At 42.1% G+C, this 26,150-nt stretch overlaps 1 protein-coding gene across 1 annotated transcript; it reads left to right on the top strand.

Moving 5' to 3' along the window:
* Positions 1-4,659: 4,659 nt before the first annotated feature.
* T265_08923 (hypothetical protein) lies at positions 4,660-21,614 on the top strand (the record flags this gene model as incomplete). The annotated part of the gene is made up of 9 exons (XM_009174862.1): positions 4,660-4,761; positions 10,764-10,805; positions 11,498-11,527; positions 12,338-12,442; positions 12,548-12,668; positions 15,979-16,079; positions 18,258-18,301; positions 19,900-20,059; positions 21,225-21,614. The coding sequence occupies 9 exons, from the start codon at positions 4,660-4,662 to the stop codon at positions 21,612-21,614; spliced, it is 1,095 nt and encodes a 364-aa protein (XP_009173126.1).
* Between the last annotated feature and the right edge of the window lie 4,536 nt (positions 21,615-26,150).

Here is a 26,150-nt window from a genome sequence, read left to right on the forward strand (position 1 = left end):
GATCACCATATTCATTCCCCGTTGCAGTCGGAAGAGTCTGAGGAGGTGGGATATTCAATAACCGCGAACCATCAGAATCTGTGCGATTTTTCTTGTTTGCATGCAGACGTAGTGCATTTGGCAATTCACCCCTTTTCTGCAGAATGTTTGCACACTTTAGCTTAGCTTGGGTGTTGACCACATTTAAACAACATAAACGGTGCGGCATGCCTGGGACTGTTATCTGTGTTGTAAATTCGATGTAGCACGCGCATGTCTTTAGCCACTGTTCTTCCAACTGTCGAACAGTCAACTAAACCACAAACTGGTGAACGTCGAAATAAGAGTGAGGCACCCAGGTGCACACATGTGGCAATATTTACGGAGATTATTAAACTGCCGTTTTCATGATACGCATAGTAAAGTGTGGACTGCAAGTATTTGACTTTTCAAGGTAGTGAGACTTTGAAGTTACAGTGGAGATTTCACCTTAAAGGTGAATTCAATCTACGCCAGAAAATCAGGCAATCATACCTCGTGGGATTTGTGTTAACACTTGTCAGCCACTGACGACTGAACTGCTCGGCTCGACCTTCCTACACACATGAACTTCAAGTGCAAGATGTTATCTCCACTGAAACATCAAAAATCCTCTGTTTAACTATGAACTATAGGTGATATATACACAGATTAGTTAGCACCTTTTAAAGTGTAGTGGGCTTCATTCAGAGAAATCCTCACCAATCGGATCTATGAGCACCGGGGCATGTATTGGTGTCAATGTTTCACTGACGGTCGGCAACTCATGGTCAGATTATGTGGGTCCAAACGAATAGCCTACATTATTGATCGAAATGGGAACTGGGGCAAAATGGTTTACTCAGAAAGTCTAGATCCGAATAGTGCAATCCATTAACTGATATTTTGCCGGTTCTTGTATTTGCCTTCAATGAAACCAATAGCGGTTAATTCGCTTCACCGTGCTTTTCCTACACGAGCTGCACATGTGAAGGACATGATATGAATACCAAACTGGTGTAAAAGAATTATTGGAAACAAGTAAGACGACTCCAGCTTTTGTGTCAGCGTGGCCATGAGACTGGATAGGCTTTCATTGCTTAGTGTATGTGGAGAGCTCACCCGGTGTGGATAGTACACAATACAGTAGGTTCTTACCTTGTTAGCAGAGATGACCACTGTTCATTGCATTCAAAATCGGCCAGGGAAAAGCATTTCAGAAGAGATGCTTGAAGAGAATGAGTGATAACAGCGAACATAATGCATCTAAACATATGTTCAGAAAGATATCATACAAGCGCCAATGGGCCTGATGATAAATTCCGCAAGATAAAAACCAGTTCATCTAAACTCCTCGATTGGAGAAGATATACCGGCAAACTCATTAAGCGACCGAGCATGCAAACACTGAGTAGAAGCCCCCCTGAGAGTCCACGCATAACGTCCTTTGAAACAAACATATCTGACGCCAGTCTTCTTGTTGTGCGATGTTGGATGCACGACAAGCCAGGGAATAAGTGAGAACTACTAAGTTTGGTTGAATTGTGGGTCATTATCACCGACAACCAAATAGGCAAAGCCTTCATATTTCAAGACCTAAATATAACACCGGATCACCCCTTGCCAAGCTAATGCTACTTTACATTTATGCAAAAGTCTGGATAAAAACTAAAAAATGTCGCAAGTGCTTGCTTCACTGATAAACCGAAGTAATTAGACACGAAGTAATCTGAAGTCTACTATTCCTATAAGCGAACACGCAGGCGGCAGGTACGTCTGCTATGATCTTAACACACATTTAGTGTATCAGGTCAACTTACTGGTAGCCACGGTCGGCCAGCCTTAAGCGCCATCTAGTTATTCCAGGTGTATTTTTATTTAGGTGCAAAATGTTATATCCTTATGATATCTTTGGCTCAAAAGTTTTCTTCTCGAAAGAAGACTTCCATTTTATTTGACACCACCTTGATCTGTGGGCATTAGCTGCATGTGTGTGCCGGTAAACAAGCATTTATGGCAAATTATAATCGCCTAAACACAAATATACATACATATACATATATATAGTTATATACCCTTGCGCATATATTGGTGTGTGCTTGAAATATTTCGTTCTGCACTCTTGAACTACCTATTCTACCTGAAGCTGTAACTGGTTGGCACAATTTTACAAATATAAATTGACCATTCCACACTAATCAGTACCTCTTCAGCAGGTCGAACACGGGGAAGATGAAAAGGAAGAAACTAAGGCTGAAGAGCCTGTGGTGAGGTGTAGATCCAGAATGTCATCACAGCATTCTTCTGGTGTACCTCACACATATAATATTTGCTTCCATTTTGTTTCAACTGATTCACCATGTATTATCAATTCCAACCATTGCACGCATAGACATGTTCGACAAACCGACAGTTTGGGAACTACTGATTAAACAGCAGATATTTCGTCGGCGATTGATCACGTGGCTGCCGATCTGTTTGACGAGCTTAGCAACTGACTTGCAGGTGTTTTGTCACCCTTCGAGAAGATATCATCACTGCGTGGCCCCCCTCGGATACTGAAATGTCTGCAAGTCCATTGCCAAGCTGTGTGAACGGATCAACAGCGATATGATCAACTACCAATGAATGCACCCTAGGTACCAATATTCCAACACATCAGAGGTTTTTGTATCGACATTTCCCCTAATCACCTTGAACAGAATAGTCATCTTTCAAAGTCAACAAATTATTGATTGATTATTGTTTGCCTGCATGTTATGCATGATTGTTGTGTTCCTACTTTATGTTGACTCATGTGGATTATAATACGAGCGCAATAACACCACTTCCTTTTATTCATTTGATTGGTGATAGGAATCCGAGCGAGAGCGACGTGACCGGGTAAGTGAACTTTCTCTTTGTTCTTCGTCAAGGTAGGATTTCTATTAATTTTTGAGCTACTGACATGTAGGCACGAAATTCAGTGCTGCTTTTCACTAAACCTATTAACCAGTGTTTGAGGCAAGTTCGCACAACTTGTCTGTCATCTTTAAGAATGGCAGCATTTGTAAGAACAAAAATACCTGAAAGTAGCTCCGTAGATAATATGACAGAGTGAACATCATGTCAGTCCTGTTCCACAATCCTAGTTGATCGGACGACTGTTGACACACCAACCGAGCTTGGCACTTCACTTGCCAAATCATTTGCAAAACTTTCCGAATAGATCAACTGCCTATAAGTGCATCCCAGCTACCAATATACTAACACGTCATCGGACCATGTCAAAATTGAACACAATTACATGTTTGTACACAGCTATTTCCATAGAAGAAAATGTTGGTAGCTCTAACCACCAACCCATCTCCATGCACCACTACGCTCCTCAATAACTCACTGATGATGTCGCCTCAATTGGTGACGAAACGTCCACAGTCAAACTGCCCAGCGAGCAAGCCAACGACCAACAGATCTTATGTATTCTGGTCTAAGAAACCATATTTTACTGTTTGGAGCAACGGCCGGTAATTTTAATCTATCACTCATTCCGGTCAGACTAAATGTTATTAGTTTGAGATAGGTTTTTATCGTCAGACACTCATGGCGAGGTTTTACCGCGGACTTTGGGTGAAAGGAACTCCTCAAGACAGAGGAGCTCGAAGAATAGATTATCGAGGGTGATAAGATATAAGGATAACACTCTTATTCGTGGGGTGAATTGTATAAAGTTGTTGTAATAAAAACTGGTGAACCAGCTGGTTTTCAGCCCCTCCGTTTGCCAAAGATTTGGTGACGAAAATGTGCGTAGTAACTGGTTGACAACACAATGCATTGCCTAAATAATGTTTTTACTGTACATTTGTTTTACACAAGCAAGATGACATTGTGTGAGAGTAGCCTTGATTGATTTAGTGCTATGGAATTCGTGGTTGGATGTAACTGACACAGCTTTTTTATTTCGCTCTCGAACTGTTTAAAAGGGAAATTCATCAATATAATCCCAAGATCATCGGGTGATCAACATTTTTGGTTTATATTTAGTCAGTATTGATGAGTTATACGGTTTTTTATCATCAATTCCGTATCTTTGCAAAATGAATCCAACCAGGAAGCGAGGCACGTCTTTTTCGAATGGTTACAGTAACTACTAAGACCTCAAATGTTCTAGAAGAAGGATCATCCTTCTGGGGTCGAACAAGCTTTCTTAGATATCAGTCAGTGTAATTGCAGACTAGAAACTGACTAGTTTAGGAGCGAAACTTAAATCCAAACTTTCAACAAAAGCGAACAAAGTGAGTGAGAATAAGCACAAGTTTGGTGGCCGGGTACCAACCTAAAATCTACTTGTTGAGCCAGAGATCGCTTTAAGCCACAGAGTTCGGGTAACGAATTTTTTGGAAAAAGGAGTTCCGACCCGTGACTTCCCAAATAGTTATACTTCAGTGGGATGGTTTCAACACTGGTATTCTCTTTGAGTGGGAAATACATGTACTGTCTCCAGAACCACGGCGGGTGAGGTCAGCACTTCGTCCTTAAAGGAAGCTAACAATAAATCCAGTCTAGCCTAGACGGGCAGAGACACTCAGATGTATGTTCGTGCACGCTATTCTATGCACTCAGCCTGGCAATACGGAACTGGAGACGACCTCTCTCACAACCCAGTAGTCTAGGGAAATTCATATGTCACAGAACATATTGAACATTGTGTATTTTATCACGTTCCATCCTGTACCCGGGTACATTTCACAGTCGGACAGCGAGGAGGAGGAAAGACGTGCAGAGGTAACAATGTTGTTGTCGTTACGTTTGTCCTGTTTGTAGCTTGTCCGTGTGTTCCGACCCTTTTGTTTTCGTAGCACTGTGATGTCAACAGAAACAATGTATATCCTTACTGTGCCTGCTTTGTGTTCTTTCTGTTTATTCGTGTTGCACTTTCGCTTTTCGGTTTGACTCTCACGAGGCTATTGGAAAACCGATAGTAGATCAATAAATAGATGTGAATTGTCATTTACACTGACATTAAATGTGAGTAGCACGATGGGAGACAAGTGTTCAAAAGCCGACTAAAAAATGAAAATAAAGTCAATTTATTGAATAAAGAGCAATATATTTCACTTATTTTTACAGGGGTTTAGAGAAACAACGATTCCGGTTGACCATTCGGTCGAACTTGTTAAAAGTCACGCAACAGTACGCAACCAACAAACAAATCCGTTGTTTCCTCACAACTATCTCTTATCTTTCGCTAAACATACTGTTATATCACCTGAATAAAGTTAGGTTTCACCTGGCCTATTCCACTGGGTAATCGTTTGACTGTAAAACCTTTTAGGCGCCTAGATACCGTGTCACCCCAAGGAAGCACGAGGGATGAGATAGGAGAAGATTGCCTAAGCCTGGACAGGAGTAGTCGAGACGTTGTGGTTTGTTTCGAACTACGGGAATTCCAGCAACTAATTTTGTGCCCTATCCACTGAATCATCTAGGCCTACGTTTCTAAGCTCCACACAGCAAACTTCTAATAAAGCGTGAGTGTATCAGTTAGTTCAGCGAGTTCCCGAATCCGTATCGCCAAATTTTCGCTCGTTGTTTCTCCTTCTAACGATTTCCGTATTTATTTATACTCCCGTGTGTTTGAATTCATGTCCTATGTATCTACAGCACAAACCGTCCCTCCTCTGTCATAAGGCGCTTTAAACAATCTCCTTTGTAGCTAGTGATCACGCCACGCATGTTTTTGTTAGACTGATCTCAGTGTTTCGTCTTTTCGTGAAGTCTGTTGAAGGCCACTATCTTGACCTCATGATCAGCCGATAGTTTGATTTTTGAATACTCATCATATGGACCTGTTTTACTCTCTGCTGCACTGAGCTTATGTTCGTTGGGACACCACCAGGATCTTTTGCTGAATTCAGTCCTTGTAGTTAGATCTTTTCGGTGCGCGTTGCGTCATTTCACAGCTTCATGAGCCTTTCAGGTTTGTCAAGGGAAAGTGTTACATTCAAGAATCAAATCAGATGACCCACGACATGCGGCTGTTTAATGCATGCTCCTCAGAATAATAGCTTTTTACTTTTCTGTAGGTGCCCAGGTGGCCGAAACTGCCTATTTCTAGCAGGAAGCTTCATAGAGGGCATTCAGGGAACAACCCAAGATTAGTAAAAAACGAACCAAATCTGTTGTATCATTTCTACCTAGAGTAATTTGCGTTCATATCAGGGAGATCATTCAGAATCACTGCATCAGCTGAAGTATGAAACACCCACAAACGAATATTATAATGCTGTGAAATTATAGTTCAAAATCAAATCGCTGGCCAAAATGCACATGCGAGTTTCTCTTATAGATGGCTTTTTAGATATAATATACATGCCATATATACTATGCTGTACAATACCGTAGTATACTTACAACACTATATTATACTATACTATCCCATATTATATGTAGCACAATATGTATGACATATACTATGCATTATAGCCGCTAAGTTTCACAGAATTCGATTCACACTCGCAAGCTTTTTAGGAATTTTGACGAGGTTTCAGTTGTTTAACTTTCGATGTTCGTGTCGCTTTTCATAGTTTTCTGCCCAATTTAAGTCGTCCTACCTCCTGCTCCCTTATACGATGTCCCATAGTGCATGTGACAGCAGAGTAAATTTTCATTCGCTACTGTTCAACAAGTGTCATTTTTTTGGTTTATTGTGCTTCGTTCTTCTACTTAACCTATCCGACCAGGAGCCTAACCAAGAGGAGAACCAAGAGGTATCTCTGTCATCTCTATGGAATCATATGTGGTCTACCATATCCTCTCGGTGTTCGTTTTTTTTTAACTCACAACGCATTTGCTACATCAAACCATACTTAATTGTTTGTCTGTCGGTTTGGATTTCTATGACACATTTTTATATTCTCAGTGTGAGCCCATATTTGTGTATCTACTTTCTATTTGTATCCGAATATCTCCTCGCCACACTGGCAACACACTGAGTCCAATCAGGTAGGCAAATCCAAGTCGTCATTGTATAGAACACATACTAGCATCCCATAGTTAATATCCGTAGCCTAGCAATTAAAAATTAATGCCACCTCTTTCCAACTCGAGAATGATAGTAGCCCTTGCGAATGGCGGCGAGTTAAGGTTGCCATCATAATTGCAAAGCATCGATCGGTTGTTCGTTTCACCAGGTCTTCGTAGGCACGTATGCTGAGGTTTTGTCATGAAGTGTCTTCGGTGGCGTATGTTCAGAGCCGCAAAAGTGCACTGCCCCCAGTTTTCATGCCCCATTGCTGTTATCATGTTGGCTTTACCTGCTGCTGTTACCCCTTCCACTTGTTGCTTATGAGCAGTTCCTATCCTGTTACAGATGTCCTGAGTGGCCCACTCACACGGAACTGGACTGGTTTCACTCCTTTTAGACTCCATTGGTCATACATGACTGCAGTCATGACTGAAGTAGGATGGGTGCAACTCAATAACGGGCATGTACTTAATTGGAAACTGTGCTCGACTAACCCGATGGCTTGGATGACAGCTCAGAGACTATCCTGGTTGTGCCTACCAACGGCTAACTTGTCTGCACCTGTCGGCTAGGTAGTAACAAGGATGCTCCTAAGCTGAAGAATATCGCTCGAGCATGAATGTATTCGTCTACGCAGGCGTGTTAAGTGTACAACATGAAATGCTTCTAGATCCGTGGCCTCCCACAGTTGTCTGAACCACGAGCAACCAAGACGTATTGGAGAATCTTGGGCATAATACGCTGTTGATTAGTCTGAAAGAATAGAGCGATTCCGTTATTATGATATAATCTGACGCCTTATTAGCAAAGCGAGGCATTTATATGGGATGTTTAACAGACAGCCATTCACCAAGACAAGGAGAACAAATTAGATTGGATCGCTTAATTCGGTACCATGGATAACCAAAGTTGGTCAGTAGGTCAGCTGCACCTGCATCCTCAGCCAATTTGGTGACACGGAAAGGGAGGGTTACATGCTTTGCGTAGCGGCTCCGTATCCCAATGGGATAGAGTGGCTGCTGGTTTTGGCCAGATGGCCTAACATGCTTCCCGTCGTTGCGAGTGATACTGGGTGGTATTGAAGGCGAGAGCTAAGTTAAGATAAAACATTAATTTGGCTTGAAGGACACGCTTGCTTGCAAATTAATTTATTGGTGACGAAATCTCCAGGTAAATTATAGCTGGATCCCCCGCTCACGATATTCTTCAACTGAATGTGTTGCATTAAAACCGCCTTATGTTTCATTTGACACAATAGGTGAGGTATGGTAGAGTTTCCTTTTAATAAGGTACTATTCATTAATTTTCCGAAAATGATCCGACAGCTGACAACCTGCCTTGCTCTTTTGGTGTTCATTAGATAGACCAAGTCCCCGGTTTTCCTTAAACCTTATGTTCCAATTGACCTTATCCCGCCTCACCGGCCATTGCGTTTCTCTACCCTGCGATGAACTGACTGCTGATATCAATTAGTCCAAAGTACCGTATTTGCCTATTGCACCATATACTACTGTTGATCACTAAGTGCTTGGCACAACAGACAGTAAACTGTTTAGACAGAAACCGTTCTCACAAAACCCGTGAATATCTGGTATTAAAATTAATGAATGATTTTGTGATTTGGCTTCGACATAGTCGAATAGTTTTGTAAAGACTGCACTCGTCCTTCCCTGATTTACAAAACAACTGCATAAATGAGGGAAAACAGAACTAGTGTTAGCGTTCAGAAGCGGAATGTTTAACGGTTTTCGATGGGAAGAGAAACGGAACTTTGATGTTTTCTGTTTAGTTGTGGTGTGATGTTTGATGCTAAATATCGCTTGCATGCATTTCTCTTTAATTAAGAGACTGCTGGTTTGATTGATGAGAGACGTATGATCTTTATATATTTCACTACACAACTAACTGTGTGTACACATGTGCCGTGCATGCTAACACGAACTGGTGGATGCGAACTTAGGGCTATCAATATGGGCATTTGTTGACCTCGAAATGTACTCTCTTTGCGTATTACACATCAAGACTGCTCAGCCAGAAGCCCGAGACGAAGAAGGTACCAGCCTTGAGCTAAATGTGGTCTAGTGTAATATCTCTATGCTGCCAGCGTGCTACAGTGATCAATAGAGCACGTTAGTCGATTTTTCTGGTTTGGCCAAGCGCATCAGGTGAACAGGCGGCTATCCAGACCGGAGTTCATGGTAATAAGAAGGCTTCAGGGGCTGTGGTCCACAACACTTTGATTAGCTCCAAATGTTTCAATATTTGTGCCCCACATGTCCAGTTGCTTGACCAGTTCCGCCAAGCAACAGGACGCTTCGTAATCGATAGCATGCTATCAGTTTGCCTACTAAAATATCATAGACGGTGGGCTGCCAGGTGCAACAAAGCTATTTTCATTCACAGTCGTTTTGATGCGTTTTTTCCAACCTCAACCTTCTAATACGTGTGCGCGAATCAGAGCTGGTAAGGCTACGAGAAGGGAGCAAAAGTATCCCCGAAGTAAACAGGACCTGCTGCTTCGCGAAAACCCTGGTCCAGAAAACGTCTTTATGCACAATAATACTTCACTGTGCTCTATCGACTATGTAGGGTATTTTAGTCTGGTAAATTTAATTCTGAGGCAGAAAGACCCTCCCATTCGTTCGTTAGGCGACAAGAGAAAGATAACGAGATGCCTTATTTGGGGATTAGCTGGACAAGTTACGGTATGGACTGAAGCAGAGACAATTCTGGATACATCACTATGGGCATAAGGTCCAGAATTTTTTCACGTAGACTTTAACGCGCTTGAAATCGTGCAGGGGATATAACTGGTTGGCACTTGTTCAGAATGGCTTCAGGAACATAGTGAGTAGTGCTTTGCTAATATGACTTATATTTTTGACTTGAAACTGGTGCCTTGCTGTGCGATAATATGTTTTCATGTTTTTTTATTTCCACTGACTTTGTGGCCCTTTTTTCAAGCATAGGCCTGTTGTTCCTTTTGTTGTTTGTGTTGAGGCATTTGTTGGTCACTGAACCACGGGTTTTGCTACTGTGCTCATATAAGGAATGCCTACTTTGCACAGCATGACAGCACTGTAAATGACCGACCTCGAATAAAACGCATTTTTTTCTGTTGTGGATTCATACATCTAGTCCACTGTATTGGAATCAGATGAAAGGAAGCCGACCGTGGAGGTAGTGTCTGTCATGATCATTTTTATTGCATAAGTTTCGAATGCAACAAAAACTATGCCTTCGGGTGTTCCCTTGAAGCACTACTGTACTTACGTGTGGTGTTAGTCCCCTTATATGAATCTGTCGTTAAATGTTTGTACCATCACACTACTCATGTAAAATTTGGTACCTTGCCATCAGAGAAGTAGCTGTTCACAGCCCAGCTATATCTTCTTACACAGTTAATCTTCTTTGTAACTTCCGTCTATGAGTAATTTTTGATATCTCGTCAGAAATTACGTACTGCCGGTTCGTCCTCTATACATATTACCAACTAGCTGACTTTGTCCAGTCTAATAGTTTTGCTTCATGCTGATGAGTAGTTTCCTGGTTTACTTTTTTATCTGATTATTGGACCTTCCCGTTTCACGTTCGCAATTGTAAGCCTGTTTTCCTAAACGTCTTCACCATAACTACACCATGTGTTCTACATTTTCACTGTTTGCACGCCCTTTGTTAATGTTCTGTGTGTACACAGCCTTTTATTTTACTTCTGCCTCCAGAGTGAATTTGCGCTTTTTCTTCCATTTTTCTGTTCCAGGAAGAACGCAAACGTCGGGAAGAAGAGGCAAGGCGCGAAGAGGTCCGTGCATGCGTTGCATGTTGTTTTTTTACTGTTCAGCCATGCGGCCTTCTCTTATTGAACCCCGAAAATGCGCTGAGAACTCCGTGCGCTTGCCTGCAAAAATTATTTGGCTGTCAATCAACATCACTTCATATGTTACGAGGAATGAGGCGCGAACACCGCCGGAACTGTACTGGGAAGTTTCAGGCAGAATATAACAAAACCGCGTCTGGTGCGGAGTGGAGAGATGGATTGTCTACCGAGAGAGTAGACGTCAAAGAGGCCGGCTTGACATGGCAATAAGAGATACAGTTCTGTTTTGTAGTGCCTGCTTCAGAGTGCATGGTTTGCATGCTCCCAGATCATCTAAAAACCTCTGATGAAACCATTTGTAGTTAGTTCCTTGATCTGGTTTCCAAACGGCGATAGCATTGATTTGCTGTGGCCAACCAAACGACCAAACATCGGAAATTTATTTTACTGCTTGGCTTACACTGTAGTCCAATGCTAATCCAAAAGGCAGCTCGGCGGTGCTTCCAAGCATGGTGTCCTGATCTGTGTTTTTTACTGCACGTCATATAACCATAAGCACGGAGTAAACCCCGACTAGTCTGCCCATCTATCTGCCTTGTTCTGAGCTTGACAGGTTCGCCTGTCGAACCCACAGGAAAGTCATATTACCGTGATTTGCCCGCCTCTTTCACTCCTAGGTTGCACAAGAGCGGCAAAGAAAACAACAAGTAAGTACGATACCACTAGTTACTGTACAAAGTACATGTCCAGGTGGAACAGGTTCTTTGTCCAAGATACGGTCTTCTGTTACTTATCGTCTTATCAGACGCTTCAATCAAGTGACTACATGGTGCGCATTATGCACTGGCTAGAGCCAACCACGAACGGTTTGTGGTGAAATAGCATTGAACATCAAGGGTTTATCTTCTCAGAGTCAATGAAGCAGTGACCAACCATACCACGCCAGATGGTGTTCGTTACCACTGCATGAACTAGGTTTCATACCCGGAAATTGTTATCCGTTTATTACTGGAGGGGCAAACATGGACTTCAAAATATACTGATGGCTATTTCCACTTCAGTATACTCAAGGATGACCAACATGCCAGCAAAGAAAGTAAGCTCAAGGGAATGAAAAGTAACCTCGTGCTCCCAACAACGAAATCAGTCATTTTATTTCAGAGAAAACCTTAGGGTAAACCTTATGTATGTAAACCTTATGTGAAAGAATCTGACTAAACACAAAACACTAGAGACCATTTCCCTCAAAACAGTTTTCTTCCTTTTTCACTGCATTTAGGACTATGGGGAAATTTATCACGAATTTAAACTTTTTAAATAATTGAAACTGTCTTGGAAGCTGTCAACCTCTGAGGGCTTGTTAGTATCCCTCAGAGCCGACGGTAAACCGCAAATGCTTATCTCGGAGACAGCCAAAAGCTCTGTCAAACTAATCTACAAGAGAACGCAGATAATTTTTTTTTTGATTCGGGAAAATATTTTGTTAAAGTTATCTAACTGTTCATTTGCACCTTTAGGAGAAGCAGCGGCAAGAAGCTGAAGCCTCAAAGAAACAGCGCAAACCTGGCCAGAAACGAAAGGGTCTCGGCGGCCTGTCGAAGGAGAAGAAACGCATGCTTAAGGTATGGACATGATTTCCAAATTTCGACCCATGATGACTGGGTCACTGGAGTTTTCTTGAAACATAGAAAACTTGTTGTTTCCTGACCTTCCCTTCTCTTCTCTAGCAACTGATCATGCAAAAAGCCGCCGAAATCATGAAGGCCGAAAGAAAGAAGGAACAAGAAAAACGAGATGAGTATGTCAGGAACAAGATAGGTACTTTGTCGCTCGATGGCCTGAATGAGAGTAAGTTGGTTTGATGAGATCAACCGCATGCAGTCGCTTGTACCGATTAAAACAGGGGGTATTCAAGGTAGTCGATGCCTGTATGGTAGTTTCTAAAGAAGACACATTTTTCATACTGTGGTTTTCCCCATGATGGTTTGTTCTTTTGTGTTGCTGTAAAAAAATGAGGCACAAGATTGTTCATACATATTTACCATACAACCATATTGGAACCTCTCAACGACTTTTATCCATTTGACAAACCACGCGTCTCCACACCAATGAGATTCACTACAAAGGTCTTGGAGTAAGGATGCCTTGGCGCGAGTTAACCACATTGCTGATCAGCAGCCTGTGCTTCAACTACTGACCAGGATCAGGAAAGGTCACTTCTCCCTGAAGATTCATCAGATATGCACCGCTGGTGATTGCCAGAGAAAAGGTGGACCAACTGTACGGGGTTTCTTAGCCTATGGGTATAGATTATATTCACTTAAGAGATGAAATATTCATTAAAATCCAAAGTATCCTCACACCACTGCAATCCATTAATTAACGGACGAAACCACTACTCTCTGACATCCCCACGACCGGTTTCGCCCTTTTTGAGACTCATCAAATAGACACAGTCCTCGAGTTTCCGTTAAGCTGATAAACCCCAACTAACCCGAACTCATGCTCTACTTGAACCCAGGTTTCGACAAATACACTGATTTGCATATCAATTTAGTTTTCGTTTATGATCTCCAACTAAATGTGTTGCACAAAGACCACCCTATACCAAATTGATATTCAAATGAGTGTATCTGTCGTTACCTATACATGCCACCCGAAAAACAACGGGATCCATAACAAACTCCAGTAACCATATTTTCCGAGTTGACGGTTCATACGTCCTAAATCTAACAGCGGTTTTGCGACCTGATGTATAATGCAAGTCAAGAAGGCTAATGGGTCAGTCCGAAGAAATGACCCGATTTTCACCTTGAAAATTTAGTAGCACATCTCCTCGACCCTGGGCAGTTTAAGGGTCGGTTGTTGATTCAACATCCGTACTTTGACACGTGTCGTGTGCTTCCCTTGTCCATTCGAATTCCCAATTTTTACGGTTGTAAAGTGGAGCAGCAATCGTGCTGAAATCTTTAGCAAACTGACTGTAGTATCCTGTCCGTCTGGAAGACTGCCATAAGAACAACTTTGAATTGAGGACTGCACACTCCTGGATCCTTGCCAGTTTTACGGTAGTGGCTTAAGCTCTGCTTGAACCACTTTATACCCAAACAGTGTCACCGAACTTCGAGCGAGCTATATATTGGCTTCATTTATCCGCAGGCCAGTTTCCGGAATACGCGTCAATACGGCTTTCAGGTGGACGGCGTGATCTTGTTCGTACGAAAATATAATTTCCGTACTCAGTAGCATTCTGTGATCCCTTCGTTAAGTGAGGCATCAAGCCCCGGAAAGTGAATGGTGTCTGCAACAAAGCAAACGTCATCTGTCTAAGTTGATACTGGTTGTCCTCAACCATCAACGCCATTTTATCTCTATTCTCTTACTTGACCGACTTTGCCAGTGTTCGGAACGCAGGTCAAACACTGTGAACTATAGAGATTGCAGAATCGAATCAGATATCACCATAATTGAAGGGACAGCTACAACCCGATTTACATTCAGTTAGTTCAAACGCTAGAAAACAACGCAAAATTGATATTTCTTGTTTACCTTCTTCACAGGCACAACCTGGGAGTTGTGCACTCTGTTAGCTTCCCCGATTATGTAGCTTTCCTTCAAGCCATTATTTATAATCAGTTTGCCCCACTTTATGTCCACTATGGAATCTGCGCTCTTGAGGAAATCTGCTCTCAAGCTGTCTGTTTTATGTCTGGGCTAATCAGGAATTCATACTGTGCCAACCTGTTACCTAGGCACAATGAGTGTTCTGAAAAGCCAGCAATTTTCAGTCTATATCCACCCATTGTCCTCACGGCTAGCGCGCACAGTTCGCTTTCAGCTTTGTTTCCTCCGTGCCTCACTTACAACCCTGCCACGGTATTTTCTAAGCATAGCTCCCTGTTCCTGTTCGTATTGCAGCCTGTCACTGCATTAATCGTAACCGACTCGGGAAAAGAGGATTTCTCTAAAGCGTTATTATTTACAGGTGATCAAACACGGCAACGGTGATTCCTTCAGTGGCCAGGCATGCCACTGTTGTAGCATTGGTTCGCTCAAGCGTGCCTCTGCGATTTTGTTTTAATGACGGCCAACTGTTCGATTAGTCAGTCTACTTTGGTCTGCATGTCCTCCACTGATGAATCATTCCTCTTCCCTGCGACTGTAACGTAGCCATTGGCGCCTCAGTCAATTCCCAGGCCAGATGCACCAGCTCCTGCTTAATTAACGGCCAGTTGTTCTCCCCAGCCCCAGCTGGGTATCAAGCGCCGGCTGCAGGTCTTTGGCGAACTAGTATAGCGGCAGATGCTGGCACGACACTCACTCAAGTCCCCGCAAGGCACGATCTAACCACTGTGGATTAGAGAAGTACTCTCTCGGATCTCATCCTGATCCCATCCATCCCGCCTTGAACCGCCTCATAGCCTCCTGGCGGCCTGTATGCTGAAACTCTCTCGGATCTCATCCTGATCCCATCCATCCCGCCTTGAACCGCCTCATAGCCTCCTGGCGGTCATCCTGTATGCTGAACTCCATTACAATAGTTTCCATCGTGGCGGTCTAGTCCATTTTCCAAAGGCCCTTTCTAAACTCATCCAGGAAAGCCTTCTCCCGGTCCCTCAGGAGGGTCCAAGTGCCTCAAACTTACCCCGGCCGGTATTCACTCCAGCACCCTCCATTTCAAAGTACTGGTCACGAGATCTTCATCCGTACCATGGCGACAGAATCCCTGCGAAGTTATGAATAAACGCCATATGAACGGTTACACGCCATGAGACATGAAAGTAAACTTCTCATCTGTACGGAATTTTGGAAAGTGGACATTCTCAGGAGTCCTCTTTAACTTTCCTGGACGTTCATCAAATATTAAACAATGGTAAAAACAATGCAAAGCGGCTCCACAATTCCCGTAGTGACTTTCAACTTCCATCGGACGCATGGCCGGAACTTGGACATCAAACAATAGACTACTCGCACGCTCCATCAGTAGCATAGACCATTACTCCCGGATCAGGAAGTGGATGTATTCAGGGACTAAGAAATTATCAGCTCGCTCCAACCAATAAAGATAGTCTCTAGCCTGAGAGTATTTTTCCGGAATAGTACGAATATGTATATTGCATAGTTTCCTAATATGGCTTGTTTTTCCTCTGCTTTCCAGACGATCTAAGGGCGAAGGTTCAAAAATTGCATGAACAACTGAGGCAACTGGAGGGAGAGAAGTATGATTGGGAAGAAAAGTTACGACGACAGGATGTTGAGGTAGGATTCCCATATGGAGTTTTGCCAAGATGTATGTGTCGGCGATGAGTGGTTTGTTCAGGCTCAATTGAAGGTAATATACATAGCCAATTACTTCTGGGAAAATTATTTAATGCAATGGAAATTGATCAGTTCTCTTTCTGGGTCTGTGACGCGCTCTGAAATATAAGCATAATACTACCATAAACTCATCCACTCATGAAAACCAATTGTGTTCGGTTTCAAATTTCGTCGAGATGAAGTAACCTTGGAAGTAACCTTGAAGTAACCTTGAAGAAACCTTGAAGTAACCTTGGTATTGGTGATGTCTAACTGATGAATCCAGCCACCCATCATGAACGAATGGGTACCTCCCAGGGAATAACTCAAACTACAAATTTCTAAAATGCAGGGCTTGTACCCTTTGGTTTTAGCATATACCAATAAACCAAGGCTTTTCAATAAAAACCTTAGCATTTCCACTTGCCTATAGGTTTAGCGCTGCCAGTTGCCTAATACTCAGAGAGGTAATAACGAATGAGAACAGCGAACAGTTTCTATCACCTCATCATGTGTTAGTGGAAGGCACTGTTTTACATCATGGATGGACTCTAACTTTGCGACCACCGTGCTTGAATGCCTTATTAGCGTACCCATTGTTTTTGTTATATTGATGCCTGCCCCATGAATACATGTGGTTTACGTTGCAAACAACTGTCAAGATCTCGATGAATCATGAATTATGAACCAATGCTCCAGACCTCTAGAAGAAAATGTAACACAAATCCGCCATTCATTATTTAAAAGAAAACATGAAGCACTTGCCATGATGCAATGAGCCATTTGCACACTGAAATGATTTTAATGGGAGATTGGAACGGTCACCAAACGAATCTCTCATGTATACTGGTTTTCACTCAAATAAACAATACAACGCCTGTCTATGAAGTCATTTGGTTTGGTATTCAAGGGGCTGAAGTGGTTCGTCCTTTATGAAGAGTACCAAGGTTGGCAAAATTCTCTGACAGTTTAGTTCTACTTTCCCTCCACTGTGGATTGTGTATGCAAGTATCGTCATAGGAATTTCATCAGTCTTTCTATCTAAACACCAGGTGATACACAGTATGATCTATATTTACATATATTCGCATTTTGTTTGGATCAGATTATAAGACAATTGTTTAACGAATGACGATAATGTCAGTCGATTGCAAACACAGTGAGAAAAGTTTCTATGGTTTAGTGGGACTAATATCCAGAATATCAACCGTTCTGTATTGCATGTATGATTCCATATCTCCGGCCTAATGATTCATTTAGACTGATTTTCAAAATTAGAAAGATGAGACTTAATGAATACTTGTTTAAGTTATTTGAGTCGTGGTCGGTCCCAAGTTCCCATTCATTCCGAATTCACAGCCGGGACAGTTTAGCTGGGTACCTTCAATTTTCTACCTGGTGAGTACTCGCCTAGACAGTGGACAAATACTCCGGAACTGTGGAGTGTATTTAGCCTGCTTAAGTAGAAGGTGCTTGAATTTGGGTGACCTGATTGTGTCGAGTTGTATCGGTTTAGCTGTTTTTTTATCGTTAATTAGAAAAAACTGGTTAGAAGACCTTATTGAAGACGGTTCTGAATAACATAAACACCTGTCACGATAAAATAAAATGACGCAACCAATCACTAATGAGGCATTCAAGTTGTTATTGTGAGTTTAAACGATACCAGAGTATAGACTGGCTACACATTTCATGGCATATGTGTCAATAAATAAACACTGTTGTGACGTTTTGAATTTATGATTAAATAGTTTATTTGTTTCTGACATTTTACTCTGCTTTTAAAATAGAGTCGATCGTCCTACGGACGTTTGGAAAGGACATCCTAAACCCTCCCTAGGAGATCTGCTTACTTAACCCTTCGCTTTTCCCTTCTCAGTAGGATTCTTTGCTCAACAGGGTGTGCGCAACTAATCTCTTATGACTTTAATTTGACATGGATCGTTGAGTAACAATAGCTAAATTGAGTAGTTCGTAGATTGCTGAGAAACATATAGGTGAGTATTTTGTCGAAACAACAATGTAATTACATAAAACCCACGAATTTTATTTACGATCCACGCTTATGGATGATCCTGGGGACTAGCCGGAAAAAAGAATTATTTATTCGTTGTTCTTTGTGGATCTTTTTATTTCCAGATCATTGAAATGACCGTCAAAGCCAACGACAACAAAGGAAAATTGTAGGTTCTTATTCGAATTTTTTTCCTTGTGACGCCTCTGGAAAGGCCAAATTCTGTTGCCAGTAACTTGATATATTTGTGCAAACAGGTCATATGGGAGTTTCAACTGTAGATTTTCACGATGAGTAACATTTTACGAAATGGACACTCAAACACATCAAAACAACTCTCGGTTCACCCCGATGATAACGATACACCATGGAATTCTGACTAGAATTCGTCAACCCCAGAATTTACTCACAAGCGAATATGTTGTCGTGTATCATAACCTTTTTAAGCATACACGTGGACGTTTGACTAAATGCTTTTCTGTGTAGGGACTCCAAAAGTGCTTGAAAATTTGGTATCACGGACTCCCTTAGTGAAGCGTCATGCCCAGCGACCAATGCTAAAAAAAGCAGCCACTCCACGGAATTAGTCGAATGTTGAAATTTTAATGGCATCATGCCTGCTGTTGAGGAGTCACAGATATTTCTAAACTGGCTGGTTCAGATCTCCCTTACCCTCTAGCTAGAAGGCGCCCGGCTTAAATCTTTAACGTATTGGCTAGGTGTGCACTGTTGCTTGTTCCCAGAAAAGATGAAATGGCTGTGCGGCTTTCCAGCTTTTTAGTATAGATTGGATTTGTCACTTAGAATACCTGTGTGTACACGATGAACAGTGGCCACTCAACCTAGAGAATCAACATATTTTCACATCAATGTCGAACACATTGTGGACACACATTCTGAACACATTCAGTTAGCGGTGGACTTCATACGCATCTTAAAATGAATGATAGATTTGGTACTTTCATCTTCCCCTGTTATTGTCTTCCAATTTCAACAAATCGGTTTGAAATGTGATTCAAGGACGGCTTCGCTAAAGTGCTCATACAAAAGGCTCTAGTGAATTAGGAAGCATTATTAACAATACAGAGTAGAGAATTATTATTTCAGTCAGTCCTTCGACATTTAAGGGCATTAAATACCAAGGTATAATAAATGCAGAGACAAGGTGAAGCCACCCCATCTGGTTGCAAATGACAAGGAGACACAGACATGGAAGAGAACGATGCAGCACCAGACCAAAAGCCCTCAACCCCACATCTTTTGTGGGCAATGAATCTGCTCGTAGGATATTTACAAGGCAGAAAAGGTCGACCTACGGAGCATACTTGGGATTGCTCTTCGTGGAAAATTGTGTTAAATCCTCCACTTGAGCGGTAGGAATTATAGACTTTTAAATTTGCAGACAAAAGCAAACACATCTTTAGTGATGACGCTGATATTTCACTTTAACAGGTCTTCAAATCTCATTACTCCCATTCATTTTATTCAGATTAGACTAACTAATTGCCCCAAACAAGCCCCAGTATACAGCAGAAATATTTCGTCACGCTGATAGTGACGATGATGCACCATCCCACGCACAGTTTGCTCTACTATTTCTTGTCTGCAATCCCACCTATAACGTTCTCTCTGGCGTACAAATTCATCTTCCCGCAGTAGTGACGAGGCAAGAGATTCCGGGTGTGGGGTATAGGTGAACAGTATTCAAACAATTATGAATAAAGTTATAGGTCACCTATGCTCACCTTCCCTCATTCCATTGACCAGCGTCAAGCCTGTCCTAAAGAAAGTGTCCAAAACCGAAAGTCACATGGCTCGATTCGAGAAGAAGGAAGGGTCAGGACACACGCTTTCCTCCTTCCGAAGCCAGCTCAAGTCCACAGGCCACAGCAAATACGCTCTGGAAGAAAAGGACGAATCTGGTGGAGTAAGTTTGAAAGTCTCAGCGCGTAAGTAATCTTAACCTAACTGAAAGCTAAGTCTTCTGTTCAACAAACATAAGCTATCCACCGAATATTCTCGTTATCATTCACTATTCTATCTCCTGATATGGGGCTAAGATAGGTCCCCCAATCTGCCCTGTCTCAGCGAATAGTTTTATGGACAGCCTGGGAACAACCCTTTTAAGTCAATCACAAATCAGTTACCATTTCCGGAACGATAATATGGCATAACCGGAACAGCTTGTGTGAATTCCATTTATATTTTCAAAATCCTTACCTAACCTTATCCAATCTTTGTAAAAACTTATGTACCAAGTTTTCTACTGAAACTAACGTGTTTTTCTCCTCCTTGCCAACCATGGCAGCGGTCAGCAATCAAAATTTGTTTTGATCTCTGATCCGGTCTGCATTCATTATCACAACAAAAATGTTTTGGACAATTCGCTGACGTACCACAAATACCGAGTACGTGTGTGATGTCCTGCTGTAAACCGGTCGCGTGGATTGTATAGTCCTCGAAATCTGAACTATATGGACAAGCTATGCATCGGTGCATCAAAATGAAAATGGAAAACACATGAAGGCGAAAACGTTTGGCGTCTGGCGTGACAGGAATTTAGTTATCAACAATTCTAATTAGATCGTTTTTGCAGGAGTCGTTATAACGACTGTGCCTCTACGGTGTTAATATCTTGTTTAACCTTATCATATTCATACTGCTACAATAATGTGACGGCTTACACAGTTCTGGTAGCTAAAGGAAGAACATATGCCGGTTACATCCCAGCAAAATAAGACTCTCTCTTTAAGTACAAGAACGCGCAAACAAACATATGTTCAAGTAGAACAGTTGCTCCACGATGCCTTCTATGGCGTCCAATTTTTCCCAATAAAAATCTCTTAGTGATCGCATGCTAACCACCTCAGGGTGCCCGTGGGCTTAGTCACTCAAAATCATAACTCGAATCATGACCAAGTAGCTAAACAAGTTCCTAAGCAATATTCAAGCATCTAATTGGTATGAACCTCCTTGTCTCATCTGAAACCATGGAAGACCATTCCAAGTTCTCCTTTAGTCTCAGTTACCCATAAAGTTTTACTACGCACGTGCCACCGTATACATCACACATGTACACCACACATTATCAGGAACTGTGCCTTGTCAGCTTGTGTGTCAACATGAGCTTCAATCATGTTTTTTCCTTCTTCTGTAACAGAAAGCTAGCTGGCTCAAACAGAAGGAAGAAGAAGCGGCAGCACCTGCTGCAGCACAATAGAGGAGGTCGCTGGCCCATTCTTTCTTCTTTTTTTCTTGGTTTTCTATCTTGCCGTGTGGTTCGCTGTCTCCTGCAAGTGTCTCCACGCGCGCGGGCCGACTTCTCGTCTCCTCCACTTACACCCGCATTACCCTTTCTGCCAATAAACCCCCGCAAATCACTTAACCCCGGAGCTATGTATGTGCGACGAAACCGTACTGTACCATACACACAGATCGTCTTTGCAATTTCGTTGTTCTCTTCTTGCGATCGCGATGTTTAACTTTAGAATTTCTTTTCTTTCATCGTTCTGCTGAATAACGATCGTGTACACTTAATTTCTGTGAGCACGCGTGATGCGCACGCATTTTAAGAGTCACCAAAGTTTCTTTGAACCCGCGCATCACCACCTCACCATTTCTCTTAGTTGTGTCTGAGTAACATTGTCGTCATAGTGTGTATTCTCACACCTGGTCGACTATTATTACAACACAGCTAATGAGTTATCTGACTCTGATCAAGGTACGACGTGAACGACGGACCTAACTGCGCGCACGGAAACCCCCTTTTTGTGTCATGTAGAACGTGTATGCATGTGCACCTCTCAAACTTTCATTATCCCTATTGTTAGCAATGGTGACGAGCTCATGTTTATTTCACAAGACCTGATGAACACATAAAACCTTGTTCTGTTGAGACCGTTATAAAACCATGAGGATATTCAGGCTAACTAGGAGTGGAAGAACTTGAAATGAATCTAAGCGTGGCGGGAGAAAAGCTAGTATCCACTTATCCACAGTTCCAAAGATTCTAAATGCCTATAATAATGCTAGGCAGGTCCAACCACCTTGTATGTAACAAACTTGCGATGGAGGATACCCTACAATCCTGGGGGAAATCGGCTAGCAGGTTTGTGAAAGCCTAACGAAATTGCAAAATGCGATCAATGATGTCTAATGCCTCCACGGTTTGAAAACTACTTATTTTCTACATCCCCCATACTTTGCTAGACCAACGTCGTTTATGCAGTCGAATCGAAGCAATCGATTTTCACTCACTATAGCGCTAAGCTAATAGCCACTAGGCTATTTAAATAAGCCAATCATTTTGCTCGTTGTAGCTTTCGTACCGATCTTTGCATGCCGGATTCGCATTCGCGTTCTCAAATCTGGCTGCCTTAATCTTAATGACAGGACAAACTTTTCTTGAAGGTTGTCATGAAAAGTCAAATTAGTAGACTCAAGATAAACGTTTTTAGGCCTCCTGAAACACTGTCAATCAAATAAACAAGTCACAATCAAAGTTGATTGACATTTTGCAAGAGTTCAAAGTCACAGCATCAACTCAACTTAAAGGTGAAAGACAGCAAAAGAAATCCCGTATGAAATTGGCCCCAAGGAGTGAAGTGGCTGGACCATTTTTTGTTCACTGATCTCACAAGTCAGACACTGATTTCACTCTACCGACTGGGTTATAAACATGAGGTGGTTGACACTGAATAGGTTATTGAGCGTCCGCGGTCATTTACGTGGCTTTATCAATACAGCGTCAGACAGCAATCCGCGAGGTTGGCTAAATTGTTTAGTTGAGGCAGACTGTTAGTGTGGCCGCAGCAGCATAGCAGATTTTGCCCTAAAAAATCAATATGTGAGTTTCAGTTTTTCTCTCGGCATCTTATTAACGCTTCATGCTAAAGGAATTTCTCAACGAGTAATTCACTATTAGTCAGATATCAGTAACAGGGCAGACCAGGGGAATAAATGGAACAAATCGAAAATTTTTCGTACAGATTAGGAAAGGGTGGTGGGCACACTGTTATCCACAACACATCACTAAGAGTGACAGATTTCTAAGCTTCCTTGTTCGGAAGAAATCTGATTGGTCCATCTTAACTTATATCGTGCTATTAATGCCGGCGTTTACATTGAGCTGTTCTTAAAGATAGATTCTCGTTGTTCTCTTTGAACGTTCTCTCTTCCAACGGTTGTCAATCTTACAGAATCCACAAATTAAGATTATATTAGAATGTATTGACTCAATAATCAAATTTGGACGCTATCGACATGCACCCAAACGATATATAACCTATTCCAAGTGTACGGCTAGATTATATCGCCACTACATTGAAACACGCAATGAGAAGGCTTTCTGCTAGATCTCAGAAATTTTAGCAACCTGAGGTCTTGTTGAAACACATCCGGTGAACCTGAGGAAACTTTACTGCAGTGTTGATGGCTCACTCCAACTTCTCTCCTACTAAATTTGTCATAATTATCGATCATATTACTGAAAAACCGTTGGTCGTGAATCAAAATTTCTACTTCATCATTGAATTCAGGAGCTTTTGATTACTCGTTTCATAAGGGTTAACGATATTGTCATAATTGTGTGCTGTTGGAAGAAATCTAAAGTGATGACACAGAGTATGTTGCCACAAAGTGAGAATTCGTAGTAAAAAAAGAATCAATTACGACGTTGTTCAAAGCCATCATTTGGAATCTTGCTACGTTTGACGACAGCACTAGCTATTTTTTTGTCTAGTTAGTCGTCTAGCGAGGTGTTAAATAGGAACTTGTGATGAAGCGGTGTATTTTAATCGTCTGTTGACCTCGTGCGTGTTAATTGAGATTAATAGGAATCACATGAATGAGAGTCTTTGGCAATTCGTCTCTAGGATTTCCAACTCGGAATACAGGTCGATGGCAGTGTACTTCTCTGAATGGGGAAAATTCATTTAGGCAGACGACACGATCGTGCTGCACTTTACTACTTCGAATAAAATAGTTCTCAATGGGCACAATCTTTAAGAAACTTCGAGGTTTCAAGGGGAGGACGGGGTATTCGTCTCATCCGATTGTCCGCAGAAGCGTGGAGGAATTCCATTAGTATTCTCATAATGAAATGAACTCCTTGGGACAGACAATGTCGAATGAAATCATGGTCCTGGTCCATTTTGTTGAACGGTGTCACGGGCCAAGTATTCGGGGATAGATGACATAACACAACGATGGAATGAAAATGCCGAAGAATCGTTTAAGTACCTCTAGTGTATGGAAACACTGAAATCCTACAGTGATCGTTGACTAGCGGATGTGTTTTGTACTGTACTAACGTCGTGCGATGATTCAAGGATATCGCTTGGTTTAGAGCATAAAGAAGGGGGTAGAGCAATGTCTACCAATGAAGAATAATAATGAATGGTCTTATCATCCATAAGGAATCAGCCAACCAGAATAACCAATGAAATAAGAACGGTTGGTAAAACAATAGGCGCAATTCTCTCAGAAATCCTCAGGCAACTGAGACAGCAATGTATTTTGATAATCCAACGACAATGGTCATCACTGGAGTAAGGCAATCAGTGAAAGCATCACCCACTAGGGTTGACATCTTGTGACTTACGGTACCTTACCAAGGCTCCATTCACATTCATACCAAGGTTCTTCTCGTATTCCGATGGTTAATTATGCTTTTTTGTGTTCCGTGATTGCAAAAGACCTTTGGACTTCCAGAACAAGTCTCATAAGTTCAACCTCTCTTCAGGTAGGAACTGTGGTTCAAAGTTCTGTCATAGTAGCCTGAATGAAGGAGTGGAGACATTTTCTTTGACAGGAATCAAATAATAACAGATATATAATAGATACAAATTAAAACGTCCTTGTCAACATTTTCAGCGTATTTAGGACTGTCCTACCCTATCAGATGAATATGCTTTCCCCCTCGTGTCCATGTTCCGCAATCTACTGACTGGTCAACTTTTGTCAGTGCATGATTTCAGAGATTACAACAAGTTCAAAAGGGGCCGATTAAATGCTTGTAGATAAAAAAAACATTGGTAGCTCAGGTTGCAATGATAGCCGTTGTTTTGCTCGATAAGCAATTTGGCTGATTATCAGTGTGCTGTGAGTGGATGTGCGCTGAAATTGGACGGGCGTGTTTGTTGCGAGTACGTGGATCGATGTGTGGTCTGTTTACCGGGGTCGACCTGAGTCATTCACTGATCACTTGGATGAGCCTTCCTGGTAGTTGACCTGTCTTCCTATTGGTAGGTGTCCGGACAGCCTTGAGACCTGACCTATCCGGTTTCCCACCTTGATATTTGTTTGTTTTCCTCCACACTTGGACCCCTTTCTTGATACACTGGTCCAACGGCTGAGGGTTGCTCACTGTTGCCATTGAGTCCCTTGCATGTGTGTAGACAGAGTCCATTTCAATTTGCCGGTGCGTTGAACCGTTTGCAGAATACCATGCTTCGAGGAGTTCCCATCTCTTGTCTTGTACACCCGCGTGCTATGATCCTCACGGTTCTAGATCAAACTCGTGACACACTGACCATCATGTTTTGGAACAAGATATGGTGAATCGTGTCTTTAGATAGCTGTGTTGCGTTTCGCTACCCGTGTAGAAGTTTTTTTAGGCCTCCTCGGATATTTTGCAGCTGGATACAGAAAAGGCTAGATTTGCAGCTGCAGCGGTCTTGTTTGTGCTAGTCGCATTAAAATGACCAGAAGTGGACATACAGTGATATATCGGATTATTTGGGGTGAGATGACTCAATGCTTAGAGCGCGAATTAACTCACCGGAAGGTCCGTGATTCGCATCCGACTTCCGCCTCTCGACTTCCCCTGTCTAGACTTAGACAACCTGGTAGCAGCTCAACTCTCGTGCTTCCTTCTGATGGCATGGCGACCAGGCACCGAAAGGGTGTTATAGCTTAATGATTTATCGGATTATTTATTTACCAGGTCTAGGGTGGCTTTCTGAAGCAATCGCGTAGCTAAAACTGACGATGATAGATTTGTTTTTTTCCCCGCGTCC

Source organism: Opisthorchis viverrini, assembly GCF_000715545.1.
Source record: "Opisthorchis viverrini unplaced genomic scaffold opera_v5_246, whole genome shotgun sequence".
In the NCBI taxonomy this organism is placed as follows: Eukaryota; Metazoa; Platyhelminthes; class Trematoda; order Opisthorchiida; family Opisthorchiidae; genus Opisthorchis; species Opisthorchis viverrini.